This window comes from Phyllostomus discolor, chromosome 2, assembly GCF_004126475.2.
Source record: "Phyllostomus discolor isolate MPI-MPIP mPhyDis1 chromosome 2, mPhyDis1.pri.v3, whole genome shotgun sequence".
Taxonomy (NCBI): domain Eukaryota; kingdom Metazoa; phylum Chordata; class Mammalia; order Chiroptera; family Phyllostomidae; genus Phyllostomus; species Phyllostomus discolor.
The window spans coordinates 179,912,391-179,930,109 of record NC_040904.2 but is presented as its reverse complement, the minus strand read 5'-3'; the positions used below and the strand labels follow the sequence as shown (position 1 = coordinate 179,930,109).

Sequence of the window (17,719 nt, the reverse complement as noted above, 5' to 3'; positions counted from 1 at the left end):
CGTCTTTCTTGGGAGGAGCGCTCCCCTCCATAGGCATCAACCTGGGGGAATGCAGTAGATGCCCCCTCTAGATGCCCTGTCACCCTACTGAGCCAGTCAGCTGCCTCAGCCAGGGTAAATACAGTCTATTCAATAAATGGCGGCAGGAAAATTGGACATGCAAAAAATGAAAATAGACCACCTTCTTACACCGTACACATGAATAAACTTAAAGTGGATTAAAGGCTGAAAAACCTGAAACCATAAAAATCCTAGAAGAACGCATAGGCAGTCAAATCTCAGACATATTTTGTAGCAATATTTTTTTTTCTGATATATCTCCTTGGGCAAGGGAAACAAAAGAAAAAATAAACAAGTAGGACTACATCAAACTAAGTTTTTGCACAGCAAAGGAAACCATCAACAAAATAAAAAAACAACCTACTTAATGAGAGAACATGTTCACAGATGATACATCTAATAAAGGATTAATATTCAAAATTTATAAAGAACTTATACAACTCAACACCAAAAAGACATACAACTCAATTAACCAATGGGCAAAGAATCTGAATAGACACTTCTCCAAAGAGAACATAATACAGGTGGCCAACAGAGATGAAAAGATGCTCAATGTTACTAATCATCAGAGAGATGCAAATTTAAACCACAAAGAGATACCACCTCACACCTGACAGAATGGCTGTCATCAATAAACAAACAAGTGCTGGCAAAAATGTAGAGAAAAGGGAACCCTTGTCCACTGTTGGTCAGAACGCAGATTGGTGCAGCCAGTGTTGAAAACAATATGGAGTTTCCTCAAAAAAATTAAAAACAACCTATGACCCATTGATTCCACTTCTGGGAATATATCCCAAGAAACACTAATTCAAAAGAATATACACACCCTTATGTTCACTTCAGTGTTATTTACAATTGCCAAGACTTGGAAGTGCCCATCAGTAAATGAGTAGATAAAAAAAGCTGCAGTACATTTACACGATGGAATATTACTTGGCCATAAAAAGAACTCTTACCTTTTGTGGCAGCACCAATAGACATGGAGAGTATTATGCTAAGTGAAATAAGCCAGTAAGAGAATGACAAATACTATATGATTTCACTTATATGTGGAATCTAATAAACAAAATAAAATAACAAACAAAATAGAAATGGACTCACAGATATAGACAATAGGATGACAGAGTCAGAGAGGAGAGAGATTGGGAGGCTGTGAGACAAAGGTAAGGGGATTAAGGAAAAAAAATGAGGGACACAGACAACAGGAGGGTGATTACCAAAGAGAAATGGGGGTTGGGAGAGAGAGGAGAGGTTAAAAGGAGGATAAATGGTGACAGAAAAAGACTTGACTTTGTGTGGTAAACACACAATACACAGATGAAGTACTATAGAATTGTACGCTTGAAACCTATATAATTTTATTAACCAATGTCACTCCCCATACATTTTTTAAAAATTTAAAAAAAAACAGCAGAGGAGGGCAACAGGTAGAGGTAGAAAGGCTATAGTGGGGATAAATGGTAATAAAATACAATAAAAATAAATTATTAAAAAAAACCCACAGAGATGGATAACTAAAAAAGTAAATAAATAAATACCAGTTGTTCTTTTAATAGAAAATATTGATGAAAGAAAGACCTTTTTCCTTCCTCTACTAAACACTCAAGGAAAAATGACAAGCTTAGAATTAGCATTCAACATTTACATAACATGTTTCTTGCAACATGTTATGAGCTTCCAGATGAAGCAGCACAGTAAGACGAGTCACCGAGGTATACCAGATAACCACAACATTTCTCAATGATGAGGAGACCAAGATTCTATTCAAGGATGAAAATAAATAACCTAGCAACTTTCCTTTCTTCTACGTCTGTAAAGTATTCTCCTTTATTCTTCTCTTTCAGTATGAAAAGTCAATGGACAATAAATTTTTAGCAGAAAATAAAAAGTAACATTATCCAATATGGGTAAATATAAATTTATACCAATTACCTGAAAATTCTGCTTTTAAATGCGCAACACATAAACAAAATTTAAAATACAAAATAAGCAAACAGAAAGAACATTTTTTGGGAAAAGCACTACATATGCTGCAGACTAACCTTGAAGATTTTATATTAAATATTGTAAATCTCTCCTAAATGCTGATAAAATTTTTTTAATTTCTAAAAGTTGTCAGTCATTAAATAAATATATTTTACTAAAGGAATACTCCAATATTTTGCATTTCAAATATTTTAATAGTTTTATTTGGCAAAGAGAAGCCTAAGAATTTTTTAAAAAACATTTCCAGGGGGAAAACTTTTTACCATAAAATAAATTTGTGTGATTTGGGAGGACAAATCTCAAATGTATTTTTTGACATATGTGCCAATCTTATAATTAATACAAAAAGATAGTTGAAATATTTTAAAAATGTAAAAACCAGTCCAGGCTGCATAACTATACAATCTTGCTGTAAAAGTACTTATATCAAATTCCACCCAAAATATTTATGCAATATAGTAGATTTAGTTCCCCAAGTCACCGGCTGGCTTTTCCATTTTCTGTTGTCTCCATTCTGAAAAATAGGAAGAAAAAAAATGAGTAGGTAACATAAAGCATTAAGTATCCATATTTTTTCTCCTTATATAGCTTTCATATGAAATTAAACTCTAAAATATTCAACAAGCAGAAGAATATTAGCACTTTAGAAAAGAACCAAGGTTAGCATTCCTCTGGTCAGTTTAACTTCCTCATTTTGCAGAGGAGAAAAAACTGAGACCCAGAGAGATTAAGTGACTTTCCCAGAGTCTCCTGTCAAAGGCCACTTTTTTCAATACACTTCTGCGAGTGAAACCAAGGAAAAAAACTCCTGCCATTTAGTCAAAGATTTATTTTCTTTTCCACTAAAGAAGTTCCTTTACCAACACATTATCAAAATGTCTTCTAAAAAAGAAATTAAAATAATCAAACCTGAGACTTATTCAATTAAAATAAATATTCCTAATACTGTGTTACTTAATCAGAAAATATTTTCCCCACATTATTTTACAGCTTCGGTGTTACATACTAAGTTTTCTCTATGATTTTTCCCTCCATGATGTTTATTGAACAAAGTAAAAATGCTCTAAGAAGTAAATACTTTCAGGGTTACAATCAACAGAATCATGTCTTTTTCAGGTACTAAGAATCAAAAAAGTTAATTTTATTTCTCTTTATAGGTAACATGTATCAATTCATAATATTAGTAATAAATGCTGAACATAAAGGAGTATTCATTACATTTTAACTTATAATATCAATTTCTACAATAAATAATACAAACCCATTTTCTTCTTTAAGATGTTGATATAACTCAGCTCTGTTATTAACAGAGTTCAAACGTCCAGCAAACTCCTGATGTTTTCTGGAATTGGCAGTATTGATTCTATTACTCCACAAGGATAATAAGGATACTGGCCCTGGTGTTATAGTTGAAAGAAGAAAAAAAGGTAGAATAATTCATTACTTCAAAATTTACAAATTTTAAAAACTTACCTTGAATTCTATTGTTTTATACAATTAAAGCAACACCATCTTCCCCTTATTCAAACATTTAAATGTTTAGGGGTCTCCAAGACCACCTACTAGTTTGGTGATTTGCTGGAAGGACTCAAATGACTAAACATAAAGTTACACTCACAGCTAAGAATCATTACAGCCACACAGTAAGTATACATGGCCCAATCAGTAAGGCAAAAACTGGGGGAATCTATTTGCAGTCTTCCCATGCTCTCTCCCTGCAGTGAGAGTTCACACAGTGCCACCTCCTGCTGGCAGCAAAAGTGCAGCCGTGTATACGATATTTCTGTCAGGAAAGCCCACTGAGACTCAGAGTTGAAGGTTTTTACTGCCTCTGGTCACAAGGGCATTCTCTGCCAAACTACAGCTACCAAAATTCCAGACTCCCAGAAGGAAAGCAGGTGTTCAGCTTAGATGAAAGACAAAATAACTTCATCATTTAGGGAATGTTTTAAAAGCCAAGTTCCCAGATGCCAGCCAAGGGCCAAATTTACAAGCAGGCTCTTCTAATGTTAATAGCCTCAAGCTTGCTATGTTAACTCTTTTTTGCACGATATGAAATGGCAAAAGGACTAGAATAGCCAAAACTACTTTGAAAAGTAGGAAGAAGTTAGAAGATTCACTACCTGATATTAAGACTCTACTGGTAGTTATCATGGTAGTATTACAATAAACATAATAAGGCAAACGATAAACACACAGACCAACAAATACATTCCTACATATAAAATCAATTGATTTCTGATAAAGGTACAAAGGCAATTCAATGAAGAGGGGATAATCTTCAACAAATGCTGCTGGAACAATTGGGACATAAGTGCAAAAATATAAATATTGACCCATATTTTGCAATTTATTTTTAAAAAACTCAAAATGGATCCTAGCTTAAATGTAAATTCTAAAATTATAAAACTACTCAAAAACTACATTAAAAAAATCTTATGGCAAGATATCAGTCCTTTGTCATACCATTTCCCATTTATCCTAAAAGGACTAAATCCAGTTTCCCTTAAGATAACTAAGGCCTTCAATGATTACAGGAGCTCCCAAACCCAAATCATATCTTTAATGCCTAGAATTCCTTCAAGAGGAAATTAAGCCTATCAGCTTATAAATAAGAGATGAAAGACCTTGGAGGTGGAGGGATTGAGAAAAAAAGGAAAAAGGACTCATGGAAATGGACAACAGAGTAGTGGTTACTGAAGGGAGGGAGGTGTAAGGGGACTAAATGGTAATGGGGAGAAAAATACAATAAAGATTAAATTGGAACAGGAAAAAGTAAAGGCTTTTTAATAAAAATATTATTTATAATATATTTATTGATGCTGATGCACACCACATTTTAATTTATCAATAGATGGGTGATATTAGATCTTTTCCTAAATCCAGTAAGGGCTGTAGGAAAAGCATTTGTCTTCAATAACCTACCACTTACTACAGTGTCAGGAACATAAACAGATTTAAGTTTACATAATTAAAATTTCTTAAAACACAGACTTTAGTACAAGTTCTTATTTTCCAAAGTCTTCACTAATGAAGGCATGGTACCACTTTTTCTTTAATACTGGCAAATATATTTACTGTCTCTATTTTCCAAGGCTATAAAAAAAAATCTGCTAAACAATAGAACAGTTACTAGCTCTTCCTGATATACACAACAATATTAAATAAAACTATACAAAACAGAACTAAGGTGGACAACATTTTACAATCACAGTTACCACAGTTCTACCCTACCTTTTGATTTTTCTACTGGTGGAGTTTCATCCATCTCAACAAGGGGCTTTTTGTTTGGAGGTTCTGGAGAGTCAGGTGAATCTTTTATAATTTCAGCTTCAGCCAACTCTTCTTTTCCACGTTCTAATATGCCTTTTAATCTTTTAGAGGTACAAATAATAAAATTTAAAGTTAAAATGTTTAGAAATCTAAATGGTCAATAATTAAACTGGAATTTGAATGCCGGTCTTCATAAAAGATAGCTACTCTCACAAAGTAAATCTAGAAACTAATCATAAGCTAAATGTCAATCCAAAATCAGGTAAGAGAACTTAATGAATTAAACACAAGTTTTCCCCGTTTCCTTCATCATTATAATGTAATAATTTAGTAATCTAGTTAGCTATAAATATTAAAATAATGGAGAAACTGTAAGAAAATAATAGTAAGCTAATGACCTTTGGAAGAAAGTTCACAATTTCAATTTTTAAAGATATGGACAAAAATACTATTTCAAATTACAAAAAAAATTAAGTAATTAATTATCATTTGCTCCCTAGTTTATGTACTGTGAGCATCTATTTACATTCCACAAGTTAAAAAGTTAACACTCCAAGCTTACTTTGAGTTTTCCAAGGAAACAAAAACACTTGTAAAATACACAGACAAATACTTGAGTATCAGTGTGGTCTAAATGAGAGGACTCTCTGTCCCCTACTCGCAGTTAGCCAATTCTGTTTCAAAAGCTTGGTAGCACTAAGGAAGAAGTGTACTTCTAAAGTCAAAGAGAAATGTTCTACATTCTGCTTCTTTTGGGGTGAAGTGATATGATTTCTGGAATTAGCTTCCAAATATTCCCATACGGGACGCGGATGATGCTGGTGGTGAGGGGAGTGGATGTGAATATATATGAAATAAAATCTGCCATGAATTGATACTTGGTCAAAGTAGGTGATGGGTAAATATTTAATCTACAGTAGAATAAATGTTTGAAATTTTTCATCATAAGTTCTGAATGGGACTTCCTACACAGCCATTATAACATTTCCCTGGTTCTTTGCCCGATTTCTGGCAAGAAGGTAGAAGATGAAAGACAGCTAATATGTTAAGATACTTTTATTTAGAAATCATGAACTTAGGAAGATGTACTATCGAGGACAGTTTTCAGAGTCAGGACTCTGTTCTTTCCCTGTGCTCCTAAGGACATCTGTGCCTATTTTTATAACAACACCTTCCACATTTTGCTGTCATCAGTGACTTACTTGCCTATTTTTACCACAACACTGTACGTTCTTCCAAGGCAGGAACCTTATGCTAACTGTCTGGCACACCACAGGTATTCAATCATTATTTACCAAACAAAGAAATAAAACTATGTCTCTGACATTAATAACACATCAAGGAAATACTGATACCAAACATCCTGAATTATAATTTTCAGAAGTTAATTAGGATAAAAATTAAACACTATCTTTTCACTAATAGTAAATCATAACTCCTTAAGTCTAAAATCTTTTAGATACTAAGAATGAAAATCTAAGTTATAAATAAAATAAATATACACTAAAAGAACATCCATTAAATGAAGTTTGAATGTTCTAGATGCAGAATTGATATGCCAAAAGAAACAATGATGTTATTTTAGTATCAACAAGCCACCTCTCTGAATCTTGCCAAGACTTCTCCTGTTCATAATCTTTCACTGCTTTCTCTGACTTGTCCTCTTTGTCCTCCCTCTTTCTTCCTCGTTTCTTTCGTTCCTCTTCTTCTGGGGGTTTGCTCCTACAGGCCATCAGGCATTCCAAGACCCTCTGATGTTTCTCCGAGTTACTGATATGAGCTCTGACAAGGGTTTCTAATTCATTCCACATGATACGGTATTGTTCATCTCTGAAATAAAGATTTAAAATAACAATCTTAGAAATACCCTGTAGCATAACATTCAAGTGTCACTTATGGTAAAGTAAAAGAAAATAATTAAACACGGACTTCTTTACCTAGATAGCTAATGGTATAATTCTATGTTATAATGTAACCAATTCTTTTATTCTGTATCATTTCATTTTGATCATATGTATGTATATATAAGTACCCCCCAATATATTATTTATATACAGAATAAGCTGGGGTAAAAAAACAGTATGTACCAAGTAAATGTGATATGTAGAAGGGGAAAAAAACTACCTTTTAGGGCCTTTTCCTCTTGTGCCTACTGTGGAAATTGGTAGAGGATCATTTTTTCTTTCCATATCAACTAAATTGTATATTGTTTTTTGACAGTTTAACACATCTTCTTCTGTCAAAGATTCTTTCACAATAACACTGGCTAATGGAACTACCTGTGACATTAAAAAAAGAAAAAAAAATCTGTCTTGAAAAATAAATGTCAAAGCATCTAGGAAGAACTTCAATTGATCTTAAACATCATCTTGGCCAGATAATCTGTAACTTTCAGTTCAGTTTTATTATAATTATTTAACTGTAGCAAAACCATATATTTCATTCTTTGATTGAGAAATGGTATCTGGAAAGCATAAACTACTAATCTAGAAGAAAAGTTGAAACTATTTAACACTTACCGCTTGCATGTTAAAAATGGTGGTCTGTGAAATAATCATAGGCCAGTAACGGGTATGTTTTTCTAACTGATCTTTAGCTCGTTCCAAAGGGATCTCAAGAGTTCCATCGATTTTATATCTGGGGTCTAGAAAAGGAGTTAATCTGTTTTCCCTCATAAATTCACCAAAATCCTAATGATAACCAAATAAGATAAAATTAGAAACTATTTTCTAATGTCTCAGTATGGATTACATGTAACAGTCTGTTTCCCTGACGTCTTCCGTCCTGTGATACCCAACAAAGCATTTTCTCTAATAGCTCCCCCTTCCCCTCTCCCTCATTTTTTCTTTTTGAACATGAAACCTATCAGCCTTTATTATTATACAATGGAGATTAAAAAAAGCCTCAAACATTCACTACTGTTTGCACAATTAAATAAGGAACACTTATTTTTCAATTTCTATACTTTAACTCTTTTATATCATATACACAAAAAATAATTAGTGAATCACATCAGAATACCAATTTGCTTACTAAAAAGCTACTTTGATATAACATCAGAGTATCAACAATTATCTTAGAATAATGAAATTATAGGTAATTTATAGTCCTTTTTTTACAGATATCTGTATCTAAGTCTTCTACAATATTTATTAGTTTTCTCCTTGTTAAAAAATATAAAAACAATAAAGAAAAGCCTAATCAAAAACAATTACTTACAGTATATAACACTTCGGTTTACAAAGTACACTCATACATCAATCACATTTAATTCTCATAACCACCTCAAAAAGGAGACGGCCATGAAATACCAAATATAAATGAGGGAAGGAGGAGTGAAAAATTAAAATCAGAACAATAGAGTTTCTACCAAAAATAAACACAATTTTCTTTTATGAACCTTTAAATGGAAAATTTAGCATTATTTCAAAGTTGCAGCAATCTACTAAAATGTTTTTGTTTGCCATTTAAGTTACTAGAAATAAAGTTCCACCTAAAATATTAGTTCAAGTCAATTTCTATTCCTTCCTATAATTCCAGTATGTCAACGCTATTCAGATACTTCTCAGCGTACACTTAATATACAAGGATGACTATGTAATGATAAATAACTCTTCTGAGCAAGTATTAAAGGATGATTCACCTAAATAAAACAAATAATCAACTTCCAAAACCCCTTTGTCACAGACCTTTGCATATAATAGGCCCTCAATAACCACTTGCTGAATAATAATAGACTCAAATTATAAAATTTATATATATTGGCCCTGGCTGGTGTGGCTCAGTGGATTGAGTGCCAGCCTGCAAACTGAAAGGTTGCTGGTTCAATTCTCAAATCAGGGAACATGTTTGGGTTGCAGGCCAGGTCCCCATTTGGGGGCCTCTGAGAGACAACTGATTGGTGTACCTCTTGCACATTGATATTTCCCCCTCCCTTCCCCTTTCTGAATAAATAAATAAATAATCCTTAAAAAAATTGTATAGATACTAGTCTTACTGTGATCCGATAGTCTGTAACTCTTCCTCCACATCCTTCACTAATTGAAGGCGGATCTTCTAGAATGGATCGAGAACTGCTAAGGACGTGCAAAAATATCTCTCCTCCATGGCTGCTAAGCATATGACTGATGACTTTTGAACCTGATTTTCGTGGTTGTTCCAATAAAACAGAACGACCTGTCAAAAGTAATGACATTCAAATGGGCTCTTATCTTTTTCCTTTAACATTTATGTCGAAATTTTTCATTTACCCTCATATTTTAACCAGCATTGCTAAGTTACTACAACTGCATTTCAAGTCCATAAAGTCTGAATTCTAGCCTTAGTTTTCTCTTGGTCACTCCAAGCTTACACAGTTATAGAGATGGTTTTACAAAATAAATATAGTGGTCTCAGGTATAATGTTTGGTTATACTCTTCATTCAACTACAAGTTCATGTAAAATTTTTCCATTGAACATCAAGAAGAAAAGTGAAACAACTGTTGGATAACCCTCAACATTATCAAAGCTATGAAGTATTTAGGGGAGAAAGCAAAGTCTCAATTCACTTTCACAATACCTACTTATCAGCACTATTATCGTAACTACTTTCTATTTTACATTACCAAATGTTATTTAATGTGGATTTTACACAGCCTGATAATCAAACTGTGCTTAATATAACTATGAAATTAATCTTATAATGAAGGCTGGCTAACTCATCATTTCAGTGGTTCAAAACCCTAGCTGATGATGAGAATCACCACAAAAGGTATTAGAATTTAGATTTAGTAAGTGAAATCCAAAAATTAGTTTTTTTAAATTTTCTTCAAACAAGGAGAACACAAATTTAAGACCACGTGTGTAAGAATAATACAGCATACCATTAAAATGTTTATGGTAAAGATAGAGTGTTCAAAGAGAAATAAGTTCATGTATATTTTGTAATTTAAAGTTCAATAGGCCAAGGCCCTGGCCAGGTAGCTCAGCTGGAGAGAGCATCTTCCTGACACGCCAAGGTCATGGATTCCATCTCCTCCGATCAGGGCACATACAAGAAGCAACCAAGAATGCATAAATAGTGGAACAACAAATCATGACTCTGGCTGGTGTGGCTCAGTGGACTGAGCACAGGACTGCAAAGTAAAAGGTCCTCAGTTTGATTCCCAGTCAGGGCACATGCCTGGGTTGTGGGCCAGATCCTCAGTGTGGGGCATGCAAGAGCCAACCACACATTGATGCTTCCCTCTCTTTCTCTCTCTCTTCCCCTCTCTAAGAAATAAATAAAATCTAAAAAACAAAAACAAATCAATATTACTTCTCCCTCTCCAAAGTCAAATTTAAAAAAATTCAATAGGCCAAGATAAATGCCTGTATTGTTCTATCCTCAAAAAATGGAAAAGTAGACTCTAATGGTCTTTTTAAATTAAATTACTAAAAAATATATTAACTAAAACAGATATAATAGTCCAAAACACATAAAGTCATCTTAATTTTAAACATTAGTAAAACTAGTAAAGGGTATTTACAATTATATAACTTTAAAATAGTTTGCAAAATAAAATGGTTAAACTATGTTGAAAAAATGGCTTTTTCAGATTTCTCATTTTCACATATTCTCACTAATGATTTCACTTGTAACAATCTCAGTCAAAACAATTAAATGATGAAAGTTACCATTTAGAAGAAAATTAGTAAGGCAGGAGGAAGGTCTACTATTTACATCTACAGGTGAAATTCGATAAGCGCCAGTGCAATAGTGTAATTCTGAAATAGAAGAGAACACTGATTTGAAAGAATATAAGGAAATATTTCCATAAGAGAAAAAAAACTTGTTTTTTTGAATGCTGTAAAACAATGTAAAACAAAAATTCAAAAAGCAGCAAATTAATGAGCCCTTTAAAACACTTTAAAAGTCTTTTAAAATACCTACCAATGTTATTTGTCCTTGGAGTGCACCACTTTAATGTTATCGTTTCTTTAAATGAGCCTTCTCTACTGCTGCCACCCAAGTGGGTGTCGCCTGTAAAAATAAGTCAGAGAAACGGTACATTTCAAATTGTTTACCCAAGATTTCTGAGTTTAAATTTTATAATATACCTCTCGGAGAACATCTTTTTTATGACGTCTCCTAGAAAAATACCAAATATGGGGAGGGTTGGGTGGGCGGGCTGGATTGGGAGTAAAAGGGAGAAAACTGTACTTAAAAAATGATTAAAATTAAAATAAATAAATAAAATTAAAAAAACACCTTTGCTCTAATAAACATCAGTGACATTTTTTAATCAAAAAAAAAGAAAAATACCAAATAGAGTTTGGATATTAGCTATGATTAAAGTAAGTGTTTAATTTCTCATTAATTAATTTAATCATCTACCACAGCACTGAAATTCAATAGCAAAATTTTTAAAAATATCTAGAATCTACAGTTGCTCCCCTTTGATACCATTAAGTAATAATACAACATGGTTAAGTATTTAAAGAAAGCTTTAGGAATCTAAAATGCATAATTATTTATACTGAATCTTAATGATTTTATGAAAAGAAACATCAAATGACAGGGAAAGTAAATATATAGCATTTAACAATAAGCATTTTTGGCCTGAATGCAGTCTACAGTAAACAGGTATTAATAAAATAATAAAAAATAAATGCAAAACTATAAAGTTGACAAAGCTCTGAAGGAAATATGTTCAGTGCTATGAGGGTCTTTATCAAGAGATTTGACCTATGCTAAGACATCATGGAAGGCTTCTTGGGGAAATGAAAACTAGTTTGGGTTCTAAAAGGATGAACAGAAATTAACTAAAGAAAGGAAGGAAAGAGTACTGGAGCTTGGAAAACAGCATATGCCAAGATACTGTGGCAGGTGAAAGCATGAAGAGTTTCAAAGCCTTGTAAGACATTTAAACAATTTGCCTTGATCCTTAGGGCAACAGAAAAGCGCTGGGTGGGGTTTAAGATAAGGAGAGTATGTCATGATTAGCACTGTAAGAGTCATTCTAGTTAGCAGGTCAAGAATAAAGAGAAATACCATTTAGAAGGCTACTGTGGGATATAGTGTAAGAAAATAATAGGCTGGATTAATAATAGGGAGATGGTAATAGTAGTGGAGCTGCAGATGCAGATGTATTTGAGAGATACTTGGTAGATGAAATCAAGAAAATGTGATGATATGCTAATACAGAGGACCATGTGAATATAAAAATAGCCATCGACAAGCCAAGGAGAGAGGCCTCAAAAGAAATTAACTGTATAGTCATTTTGATCTTGAATTTCTAGCCTTAAGAACAGAAAATAAAATTTCTGTTGTTTAAGACAAAAAAAAGTAAAAGAAAATGTGATGATAGATTAGAAATGAAGAATGACAGAGCGATATCTTAAACATGACTCTGAGGTTTCTGCCTTCTATAACCAGATAGACAATAGGATTATGGCCTGAGGCAGAGAACATTAGAAAACCAGTTCAGAGGGCACAACTCAGAAGTTGTTTTGTGTATGTTGAGTTTTAGGTGCCTAGGAGATATCAAATAGATATATAGCAGGCCCTCAAATTACACTGTTTGATTCAACATCATTTCATTTTAATGTTGATAAGATGCCATAGGAATTTAACTCTTATTTATATCAATTAGCCTAAGGTAAAACTTCTTTCATTGTATGTTATTTCATTTAAAACTGCAGAGCCTGTTGACATTAAGTAAGAACTTACTGTAATTAGGCAGTAGAAAATACAGACGCTCCTTGATTTATGATAGGGTTATGTCCTGATAAACCTATTGTAAGTTGAAAATTCATTTAATACTCCTAACCTACTGAACATCATAGCTTAGCCTAGCCTACCTAAATGTGCTCAAACACAACACCCAAAAAATGCTGGCGACACAGTGCCTGTAGAGTACCAGTTGTGTACCCACGTAATCATGAGGCTGACGGGGAGCTGGGACTCGCTGCTGCTGCCCCACACCAGGAGAGAGGGTTGCAGTGTGTACATCTCCAGCCCAGGAACAGATCAACATTCAAAATTCTAAGTGTGGTTTCTACTGAATGCATATCACTTTCTCACCATCATAAAGTTAAAAAATCCTTAGTCAAACCACTGTACAAGTCAGTTGGGGACTGTCTGTATAGATACGGAGCTTAGAGAAGGTATCTGGGCTAACGTATAGGCCTACTCATCAACATCCAGCTCTACTGCACCTCCTCTGTAAAGCCTGCCCAACTCAGAGCCATAGTCACATGCCACCTCTTGTGTTCCCACAGCACTCTCTTCCTATTGCCGCCATAGCATTTTGTGCATGGTGTCCATGTGTAATAGAAAACTACAGGTCGATCAACAACTATTTTTGAGAAGTTGTGTTACAAAGAATATTTTTATCATTTTTTTAAGTTTTAAAAATTGCTAGTACCTCACAGGCTCTTAGTTTCCACATAGTGTAATTTCTGAAACAAGTTCTTTATTCCTTAGTTAAACATTATCATATCCATTTACCTTAATAGTTTTTCTACTGTTAAAAATTCATGTTATATTCATTTTAAGATTCCTTATATGTGTAACATATGTTATGACTGGCTCATGCTATTTAATTCAGAAAAGATGTATACAACATAATCCAAATCAACCATTTAATTCTCTGGTAGCATCAATTTACATAGAAAACATTCTAGAAGATTTAACAGAGTGTCCAATTTTAAAGGCAATTACACTGAATTTGGGGAATGGATGAGATATTACAGCTCACCTAATCTAGCATCTTTAATTTGCAAGCACATAAACAGAAATCGACAAACACATAGGACCTGTTAGCTGGTGGGAAAGCTTTAGCTAAAACTCTTATCGCCTAACTCCAGAGTCTTTTCCCCTAAACCATGCTGATACCGTAGCAAAAATTACAGTTTTAGAGAAAGGACCCACTGATTCAAATACTTTTTAGAGGAAAAAAAATAACACAAAATTTCAAGACAACTGATTTTTATCCAGGTAAGCTATAAGTCTATCACTCTTTTAAGTCAGCTCCCATTCTTCTCCTTTTCCCAAGGTGGCTTGCCTACAAAAGAAAAACTCTAATATTACTGGCTCTCTTTTGCAACACTTTAGTCTTTCCCAAAGTAAATTCTACAGAAAGAACACTAGTTCCATGCCAGATAAGTTTGGAAGCAAATGAACTAAAAGACAATCAGGTCTGTTTACTACAGAATATCTCAAAGCTGTTCCTATGCTTTCATATGTTAATCTTACACATTAAGGACTTTGCAATGTCTCTTACTCACCACTTTTCATGAAATCTACATGTGCATCTTTGTGATGAAGCAGCTCCACATCATAATTGGCAGATGTATTAGCATGCTGTTCTTCCTTAAAGCAAAATTTAAAATAACTTGATTGTGTTTCTTAAATAAAGAAGTTATTAACTATTAATTTTGCTTTTTGCTTAAAGTAAGATCAAATTCACCCAACAAAACTTAGCTATAATAATGGTATAGTTTGCACTGTAATGAATCTATTTAAAGATGCAATAGTTTTCCACTGAAATATAAACTCCATCAAAAACTACTGGCTATATATAAGTAATACAGTATTTAATTATTTTTCTTATGTTATATCAGAATTAACACATAATTAATGCAGAAATTTTAGAAACTTTTTACTCTGAATGCATTGTCTTACAAATATACACAAATTGTCTGTAAATAAGTATAATGTAATTGAGACAGTTTATATAAATTCAAAGTGAAATAGTTGTTTAAAGGAGGAAATAGCATCTTTAAATACCTACAGTAAATTAGCAAACATCAATTATATAAAATAAGAAAACACTGATTAATAAACCACTTTGGTAACTTGTTTTCACTTAATAGTAAATAAGAACTTCTATATTATCTATTTACAAGAAAAAAAGAGGCTGAATAAAGAATCACACCAGTAGCACACAAATGTAATCAAATGCTAAGAACAAGGTACCTGTCACACTCAAGTATTTTTCTTATAACTCATAACATTATATAAAGCACACCTATTATGCTACTTTACTTGTTAATAGCTTCTGCATTCAAACCATTCTATGAGGTAAAGCACAATTTCTATTTAAAAGCCAGCTAGTGGTATAAGGAGGAAATTAATAATTAAAGGTACTTCTCATACAATTTAGTGTTCGTCACATGGTGGAAGACTTTCTTATAACTCTCAATTTCATTGTTCTATTTGCATTTTTAGATATGATGATTACTCTATTTGTAAACGTAACTAATAAAATTAAAATCAATTCCACTTGGTAAAAATTCATTTAAAGCTTACTATGGGCTAGCCATTGTGCTAGTTCTAGACAATTTAATGGTAATATGATGAAAAAAAAACAGGTAGCAACAGATTCTTAAGAATATACATTAATAAAATCATAAGACTCACACCCTTGATTTTTCAGGTAGGGTAATAAACTCATTTAAAACTATGAGCTATTTTTCCCTAGGCATATGTATTAGTTACAAACACCTTTATACTTGGTGGGCAAAAACAAAGAGAGAAAATAAAAGACCCGCTAGAATGCACAATGTAAGTAAATAACACAACTAACAGCACAACTGTCAGAAAAAGAATCACAGAAAAAGTAATCACTTAAGATAGAGATTATATTTTGATGAAAATAACAAGAATATAATTAAAAACCAGAAAGTCGATATAGAATGTTCTTATTAGAAAAATACAGCATTTTGTCTGTGATCCTTTCTTGTTGCTTTTCAGTATTTACTGACCTGGTCAAAGACACTGAATGTAGGCTAGCAAAACAGAAAACATGATATGGGGAGAAAAAAGTAAGGTTCAATTAAAATAAATAATACATGTCAAACAAATGTTTAAAAAGCAAAACAGCGCTTTCAAAATAGCAGGATAAAGAACTGCTTACCTTCATTGGAATATTTGTAATAGTAGTTGAAGCCAAGTCAAAATGCTGCTGTACTAAAATATTTAATTTGGTAGCAAGATGCCGTCCTGCACGAACACTATGAACTTCGCTGGTTAAAACAGGGGACAACTACAGAAAAGCATGAAAAAAATACTCTGTGAAACATTAATACATTGTAACTGAATGCTAAACATTTTACTTCAACCCATATTAAGTGCTTTCACTTTTTAGAATCTGGAAAAGTAAAAAGGTCCATGAATTAATCATGATCATTTCAGTGATAAATGTTCAATCATTCAAAAATAGGTACCAAGCAGAACTTCCTACATTATATGCCAGAGACTGTATGAGCTGTTGGAGGATGCAGCCAAGAACAGGAAAATTCCCTGTCCTATTGAAACTTAGAGCAAATCAGTCTTTGACTTAAATATATCTTTTCATTTGTAATTTTACTTCTATTTCTCTACAGGCAAAATGGATTTGAAGTGGCCCACAGAAATACAGTAGAAAAAAAATAATTCATTCTGTGGAGAAAACAAACCTCTGAACATAAAACTACTTATAAAGAATGTGGCATCACTACAAACATCATATTTTATCACCAATGAAAGTGATAAAGCAGCCAAAAGTTACTTATAACAAGGTAACACAAAGTTTACTCGTTCCACAGTAACAATATTTATTGTAAATAAGTTTTTTAGCTATCACAAAGTAAACCCAACATACTGCCACATTATCAAAAGACACAGAAAAAACTTAATGAAAAGGGGGCTTACACTGGAAACCACCTAAAAACACAGTGATAAAGCTCATGTGAGCTTCAGTGATGACCTAAAAATACCACTTAACTATAAAACATTCACAGACTAAGGTAATATTTCACATGTTTATATGAAATAAGGCTAAATGAAAAACTTGAACATGACAACATACACATTTATTATAATTATATAAATGCATATATCTATATCTCTAAATGTAGACCACTAATGGAGAATATTATGTGAGGCAAATTCTTTTTAATAATCAACAGACTTTTCTTTTAAAAATGTTCAAATTTTTTTAAAAAGTAAAACCAAGGTTGGAAATTAGTTTTATTTCTCCATCTGAATGGGTAAAATGAATTTCTGTTACTGGAGTGTATTTTTGTTAAAGAATATATTGCTTTTCTAAAGCAGAAGGAACAATACAAACTATATATGATTTTACAACACATTTACTTAAACATCAACAGGCAAGCCAAGCAGAAAACACTTTAAAATGTATAATTATAACATAAAGAACCAACTGAGGTGTTTTGCTATGCAGGTTGCTCTGAAAACTCTATATACAGGGTGGAAAAAAGGGAACAAAAGTAAGTTTACACTGTTCATATGGAAAAGAATACAATTAATTAATAAATAACAATACAAGAACAAATTCTGTTTTGAACACTCATAGCTGTAAACCTACTTTTGCCTCACCTTGTATTTTGTTGAAAGAAAATGTTTGCAACTGTGATCATTCTATTGCTAACTCT

At 32.7% G+C, this 17,719-nt stretch overlaps 1 protein-coding gene across 5 annotated transcripts in view; it reads right to left on the bottom strand.

Moving 5' to 3' along the window:
• Positions 1–2,043: 2,043 nt before the first annotated feature.
• Positions 2,044–17,719, bottom strand: part of INTS13 (integrator complex subunit 13) — a 29,018-nt gene continuing 13,342 nt past the window's right edge. The window contains exons 7-18 of one of the 5 annotated variants that reach the window (XM_036019235.1): positions 16,201–16,329; positions 16,049–16,072; positions 14,570–14,654; positions 11,232–11,321; positions 10,976–11,065; positions 9,317–9,495; positions 7,839–8,009; positions 7,444–7,598; positions 6,919–7,149; positions 5,281–5,420; positions 3,308–3,443; positions 2,044–2,560 (exon numbers count right to left, since the gene is read on the bottom strand). In XM_036019235.1, coding sequence (XP_035875128.1) covers positions 2,524–2,560; positions 3,308–3,443; positions 5,281–5,420; positions 6,919–7,149; positions 7,444–7,598; positions 7,839–8,009; positions 9,317–9,495; positions 10,976–11,065; positions 11,232–11,321; positions 14,570–14,654; positions 16,049–16,072; positions 16,201–16,329 — 1,467 coding nt within the window. In that variant the 3' untranslated portion in view covers positions 2,044–2,523. The remainder of the gene's footprint in view (positions 2,561–3,307; positions 3,444–5,280; positions 5,421–6,918; positions 7,150–7,443; positions 7,599–7,838; positions 8,010–9,316; positions 9,496–10,975; positions 11,066–11,231; positions 11,322–14,569; positions 14,655–16,048; positions 16,073–16,200; positions 16,330–17,719) is intronic. The other 4 variants (XM_036019234.1, XM_036019232.1, XM_028532098.2 and 1 more) reach the window with 4 other exon arrangements.